Source organism: Balaenoptera physalus (genome assembly GCF_965194825.1).
Source record: "Balaenoptera physalus genome assembly, chromosome: 4".
NCBI classification, from domain to species: domain Eukaryota; kingdom Metazoa; phylum Chordata; class Mammalia; order Artiodactyla; family Balaenopteridae; genus Balaenoptera; species Balaenoptera physalus.
In genome coordinates, this window is record NC_138891.1 from 31,088,911 (window position 1) to 31,096,375 (window position 7,465).

Below are 7,465 nucleotides of genomic sequence, written 5' to 3' on the forward strand. Positions count from 1 at the left end.
TAGAGAAAGAAGAACAAACAAAACCCAAAGTTAGCAGAAGGAAAGAAATCATAAAGATCAGAGCAGAAATAAATGAAATAGAAACAAAGAAAACAATAGCAAAGATCAATAAAACTATAAGCTGGTTCTCTGAGAAGATAAACAAAATTGATAAACCATTAGCCAGACTCATCAAGAAAAAGAGGGAGGACTCAAATCAATAAAATTAGAAATGAAAAAGGAGAAGTTAAAACAGACACCGCAGAAATACAAAGCATCCTAAGAGACTACTACAAGCAACTCTATGCCAATAAATTGGACAACCTGGAAGAAATGGACAAATTCTCAGAAAGGTATAACCTTCGAAGACTGAACCAGGAAGAAATAGAAACTATGAACAGACCAATCACAAGTAATGAAATTGAAACTGTGATTAAAAATCTTCCAACAAACAAAAGTCCAGGACCAGATGGCTTCACAGGTGAATTCTATCAAACATTTAGAGAAGAGCTAACACCCATCCTTCTCAAACTCTTCCAAAAAATTGCAGAGGAAGCAACACTCCCAAACTCATTCTATGAGGCCACCATCACCCTGATACCAAAACCAGACAATGATACTACAAAAAAAGAAAATTACAGACCAATATAACTCATGAATATAGATGCAAAAAATCCTCAACAAAATACTAGCAAACAGAATCCAACAACACATTAAAAGGATCATACACCATGATCAAGTGGGATTTATCCCAGGGATGCAAGGATTCTTCAATATACGGAAATCAATCAATGTGATACACCATATTAACAAAGTGAAGGATAAAAACCATAGGATCATCTCAATAGATGCAGAAAAAGCTTTTGACAAAATTCAACACCCATTTATGATAAAAACTCTCCAGAAAGTGGGCATAGAGGGAACCTACCTCAACATAATAAAGGCCATATATGACAAACCCACAGCAAACATCATTCTCAATGGTGAAAAACTGAAAGCATTTCCTCTAAGATCAGGAACAAGACAAGGATGTCCACTCTCACCACTATTATTCAACATAGTTTTGGAAGTCCTAGGCACGGCAATCAGAGAAGAAAAAGAAATAAAAGGAATACAAATTGGATAAGAAGAAGTCACACTGTCTCTGTTTGCAGATGACATGTTACTATACATAGAGAATCCTAAAAATGCCACCAGAAAACTACTAGAGTTAATCAATGAATTTGTTAAAGTTGCAGGATACAAGATTAAGGCACAGAAATCTCTTGCATTCCTATACGCTAATGATGAAAAATCTGAAAGAGAAATTAAGGAAACACTCCCATTTACCAATGCAACAAAAAGAATAAAATACCTAGGTATAAACCTACCTAGGGAGAAAAAGACCTGTATGCAGACAACTATAAGACACTGATGAAAGAAATTAAAGATAATACCAACAGATGGAGAGATATACCATGTTCTTGGACTGGAAGAATCAACATTGTGAAAATGACTATACTACTGAAAGCAATCTACAGATTCAATGCAATCCCTATCAAATTACCAATGGCATTTTTTACGGAACTAGAACAAAAAATCTTAAAATTTGTATGGAGACACAAAAGACCCCGAATAGCCAAAGTAGTCTTGAGGGAAAAAACCAAGCTTGAGGAATCAGACTCCCTGACTTCAGACTATAATATAAAGCTACCGTAACCAAGACAATATGGTACTGGCACAAAAACAGAAACATAGATCAATGGAACAAGATAGAAAGCCCAGAGATAAACCCACGCACGTATGGTAAAGTAATCTATGACAAAGGAGGCAAGGATACACAATGGAGAAAAGACAGTCTCTTCAATAAGTGGTGCTGCGAAAACTGGACAGCTACATGTAAAAGAATGAAATTAGAACACTCCCTGACACCATACACAAAAATAAACTCAAAATGGGTTCTAGACGTAAATGTAAGACCGGACAGTATAAAACTCTTAGAGGAAAACATAGGAAGACCACTCTTTGACATAAATCACAACAAGATCTTTTTTGATCCACCTCCTAGAGTAGTAGAAATAAAAACAAAAATAAATAAATGGGACCTAATGAAACATAAAAGCTTTTGCAAAGCAAAGGAAAACCATAAACAAGACGAAAAGACAACCCTCAGAATGGGAGAAAATATTTGCAAAGGAATCAACGGACAAAGGATTAATCTCCAAAATATAAAAACAACTCATGCAGCTCAATATTAAAGAAACAAACAACCCAATCAAAAAATGGGCAGAAGACCTTTCTCCAAAGAAGACATACACATGTCCAAGAAGCACAGGAAAAGCTGCTCAATATCACTAATTATTAGAGAAATGCAAATCAAAACTTCAGTGAGGTATCACCTCACACCAGTTAGAATGGGCTTCATCAGAAAATCTACAAACAAATGCTGGAGAGGGTGTGGAGAAAAGGGAACCCTCTTGCACTGTTGGTGGAAATGTAAATTGATACAGCCACTATGGAGAACAGTATGGAGGTTCCTTAAAAAACTAAAAATAGAATTACCATATGATCCAGCAATCCCACTATAGGGCATATACCCAGAGAAAACTGTAATTCAAAAAGACACATGCACCCCAGTGTTCACTGCAGCACTATTTACAATAGCCAGGTCATGGAAGCAACCTAAATGCCCACTGACAGACGAATGAATAAAGAAGATGTGGTACATATATACAATGGAATATTACTCAGCCATAGAAAGGAACAAAACTGAGTTATTTTTTGAGACGTGGATGGATCTAGAGACAGTCATACAGAGTGAAGTAAGTCAGAATGAGAAAAACAAATATCGTATATTAACACATGTATGTCGAACCTAGAAAAATGGTACAGATGAACCGTTTTACAGGGCAGAAGTTGAGACACAGATGTAGAGAACAAACGTATGGACACCAAGGGGCGAAAGCTGCAGTGGGGTAGGGATGGTGGTGTGCTGAATTGGGCGATTGGGATTGACAAGTATACACTGATGTGTATAAAATTGATGACTAATAAGAAACTGCTATATAAAAAAAAAATTAAATTAAATTTAAAACTTTTTTAAAAAAAGAAAGATGATAATCATGAAAAATCCAAGAAAGATTACTTGAAAAGATGAAACAGATAAATCTCTATCAAGGCTAATCAATAAAAAATAAGAATAGACACAAATACATAACACAAACAATGAAAACAGGAATATAACCATAAACATAGTTAAAATATTTTTACGTGTATATGACTACTATGTAAACTCCGGGGCAATAAGTTTGAAAATATAAATGGATACTTTTCTTTGAAAATATGAATTGCCAAAATTGACTCAAGAAGTATCTGAATTATGCTGAGTTTGAATGAAGCTAGACTTAAAAAGTACATACTATATGATTCAATGTATATGAAGCTCTAGGGAATTCCCTGGCAGTCCAGTGCTTAGGACTCCGTGCTTCCACCACAGGGGGTATGGGTTCGATCCCTAGTCAGGGAACTAAGATCCCACATTTCTGCATGCCGCACGGCACAGCCAAAAAAAAAAAGTATATGAAACTCTAGAATAAGCTAAACTAATCTACAGTGATAGAAATCAGACTGGTGGTTCTTCAGGCAGAGGCAGGGATGAAGGACTGCAACAGAATACAAGAGAACTTTCAGAAGTGACGGAAATGATCTATATGCTGATGGCGTGGTGATTATCAGGTATATATCTTTGTTAAAACTCTTAGAATCATATACTTAAAATACTTGCATTTATAAATATATATATAAATCACATCTCAATAAAGAGGAAAAAAGTTGAAAATAGGGCTTCCCTGGTGGCGCAGTGGTTGAGAATCTGCCTGCCAATCCAGGGGACACGGGTTCGAGCCCTGGTCTGGGAGGATCCCACATGCCGTGGAGCAACTGGTCCCACGAGCCACAACTACTGAGCCTGCGCGTCTGGAGCCTGTGCTCCGCAACAAGAGAGGCCGCGCTAGTGAGAGGCCCGCGCACCGCAATGAAGAGTGGCCCCCACTTGCCACAACTAGAGAAAGCCCTCGCACAGAAACGAAGACCCAGCACAGCCAAAAATAAATAAATAAATAAATAAATAAATAAATAAAAACTCTGCTTGAGCAAAACCAAGCTACTTCTCTCTTAAAAAAAAAAAACAGTTGAAAATAATAAAAAGTATGCAAAGATAAATACCTCAATTTTTATTACAATATTTCTATCAGTTATGAACTCCAAAACATCCACCAACAAGAAAAAAGTACAATAAAGATCTGTAATGACATGAATAGATATTCCTAATATTTTACTTTCAAAAAGGTGATTACTATAATAGGCATTATATATATATATTTTTATTAATATATAATATGATTTAAAGTCACATGTATATTTTCTTAGAGTAAAGTGTGGAAGACATAACAACATAAGTTGTGATTCTGGATTCAGGTAGAGTTGATACTTTTTCTTTTAGCCATTTTAAAATAATAAATGTGTATTACTTATAAAATAAATAATATACATTTTGTAAAATAAAAAAATTAATGATTAGTTTTAATCAGCTCATCACATTTGTATTAGCTTCCCAGTGTCACAGAAATTATTCTAAGATCAACAAATAGTGATAGTTCTAAGATCAATAACAAGCATGATCTAATATTTCACAATGGTTTAAAATAATTTAAAAACAATGTTACGTTTTGAAAAAATTTCACAAATCCAAAATAGGAGAGTTCCGAAATGAATATGAGAGCTAGAGAACAGATGGATATATGAACTGAGAACTGACAGATTTCAGGAAAAAATTAGAAAAGAAAAACTATTTCAGAATTAAAGAATAAAGTAGAAAGAACACAAAAGTGAACAGATCTTGTAAAAAACATGGTAAGGGAAATAAATGATGAAAAACAGAAAAGTGAAAAAATATGATAAAAAGGATTTCAGAGGAAGTAATAGGCATTTACATATGGCATACGTATATGCAGAGGAGATGTAATACAGAGAGAGTAGAATGGAGTCCTTTGAAGAAAAACAAGCTCAGAAACAAAACAAACATTTAAAACCATAATTAAAGTTTTCTGAAAAAGAAGAAAACGAAGTTACAGAACAGTCAACACTAAGACATTGCCTAATGAAACTTTTGTACTTTCAAAATAAGGAAAAATATCCTTTAGTTATCCAAGCAAAATAATTCCAATTGATCTACATGGGAGAGAAATCATATTGGCAACAGAATTTTAACCAGCAACATTTTATACAACACCAAGATATTGTGGAGAGAAAATATGGGTCAAGGATTTTATATTCAACCAAACTGTCCTTGAAGCATGTAAGTACCACAAGTACAAGCATACAAAACTCAGGAAATATTGTTCCTTCCTAAGGAATCTCCTAGACAACACACTCCAACACATTTCAGACAACCATAAAATGATCTGAGAAGCTCTAATATTACAAAGAAAATATGAGAGAATAAAACACTAGACAATTCTTTCCCAAGGAATCTCCTGCAAAATATACTTCAGACAACCAAAAAATGATTTGAGAAGCTTCGCCATAAGAAAAATATGGGGGAATGGAAGAACTGGTAAATCCAACTTTCCATAGAACAATATATGCAGTTTCTGCAATAAATCAATGACATGAAACAAAGGGCAGGGAGGTGACTAACATAACAACCAAAGGTACTATTATTAACTTATTTTGATCCTGATTCAAAAAAATTAACGATAAAAAGGCATTTTTAAACAATTAAGAAAACTGATTATGTATTAGTTATTGGATGTAATAGCAAATTATTATTAATTTTGTTAAGTACAACGATGTAAGAAAATGCCTGAATTTTTTTAGAGATACACACTTAAATGTTGTAAAGTGATACAGTTGCAATATTTAATACCGAAGAAAAAGAGAAAAAGGGATGAAGCTAATGTGCAAAAAACTTGTTAACTACTGAATCTGGATCATGGGTATATGCAAGTTTACTGTATTATTCTACTTTTATGCATGTTTGAAATTTTTCATAATTAAAAAAATAAAACTAGAGATATATCATCCAGATAACACAGAGGCATACAAGACAACCATGACAAAGACAACTGCTTTCTCTATCTTTGTCTCTGTTCTCTCTCTCACACACACACACACAATGCAGAGAATAGAGATACAAAAAGATAAACACAGGAAGAAAAAAAAGTACCTAAAAATAGACAATTCCCTTATCTAGTATGAACTGATCTTCCTAAATTAAAAATATTAAAGTGTAGAAATGTGCTAAGGGACAGGAGAGGAGAAAGCAATGGACTGACTTGGAAATCATTTTGCAAATGTACCACATAGTATCTGTGCTTTTTGAGCAAATCATTTAACCTTCCTGAGCTTCAGTTCTACAAGGGGATAATAGATGTCCTATCTACCTCAGAGACACTGTAATGATCAAATGAGACCATACAGGAAACAATGCTTTGTATATTATAGCCATGATATAAAAGTAAAAGAATATTAATAATTAGGTATTCATCTCTTGCCCAGATATATTTCAATTACTTAAAGTAAATATTTACTGCACATATCACCTTCTAATCCTTATTTTCTAGGTTAATAACATATCATATCACATTAACTTAATATTTAATGTTATACTCACTACTCCTGTGTAATAGCGCAGTCCAACTACATGACCTCTCAAAGTTCCAAATAAAACTGAATCTAGCTCTTCATCGCTCGTTAGGAAATCATCTGGAGGAATAATATCTTGGAATTCAAAACGAGGAAAGAAAGTTGGATATGAGAGGCGTGGAAAATTTCCATGGACTCCGTACTGGACAGTCTGCAAGTACTTCCAAACAGGATCTCTATTAAAAAAACAAAAAAAAACCAAAAGACAACAACAACAAAAAAACCACACACACAGAAAAACAATACAATATTTAACCAAATATTTCTCAAAGACCATACTATATTTAAAGGCCAATTGTTTTCTCACATTTTACTTCAACAAATTAAATCTTATGTGGGAGGTGCTGTATAAAGATTAATCGCGTTCCTCTGGTTAAAGCAAGAACTGGAGTGGCGGAGGTTTCTAGAAACCCTACCTGTTCAATAATGTGTCTTCTACCCTCAGGTATTCAAAGTGAAAACCCCAATAAGGGTTCACAAATCTCTTTCCTAGTCTGCATCACCTACTTAAACTGAAATATATGTGATGTCTGTAACTAATTATACACCAAAATTTCAACAATACATCTTGAGCTAGAAGAGACTTGAAAATATTGAACTTTTTTACACGAAGCCATTTATAGCTTTACAAATAATACATCCAGCAACCACTACTTTAATTCCCTTCGAATAGAACCCTTATTTTATTCAGGTATCCAAACGGTGCCATCGTGCGAAGCTGACCTCAAGCCCCCCACTACCGTTGGTTTAAGGGTAACCTCAACCCCCCGATGGAGAATTGTTTCCGGAACGGGTATGTAAA

At 34.3% G+C, this 7,465-nt stretch overlaps 1 protein-coding gene across 4 annotated transcripts in view; it reads right to left on the reverse strand.

Moving 5' to 3' along the window:
- Positions 1-7,465, reverse strand: part of HLTF (helicase like transcription factor) — a 71,067-nt gene that overhangs the window by 62,717 nt on the left and 885 nt on the right. For all 4 annotated transcript variants that reach the window (XM_082459521.1, XM_082459519.1, XM_082459520.1 and 1 more), the window contains exon 2: positions 6,632-6,839. In XM_082459521.1, coding sequence (XP_082315647.1) covers positions 6,632-6,839 — 208 coding nt within the window. The remainder of the gene's footprint in view (positions 1-6,631; positions 6,840-7,465) is intronic.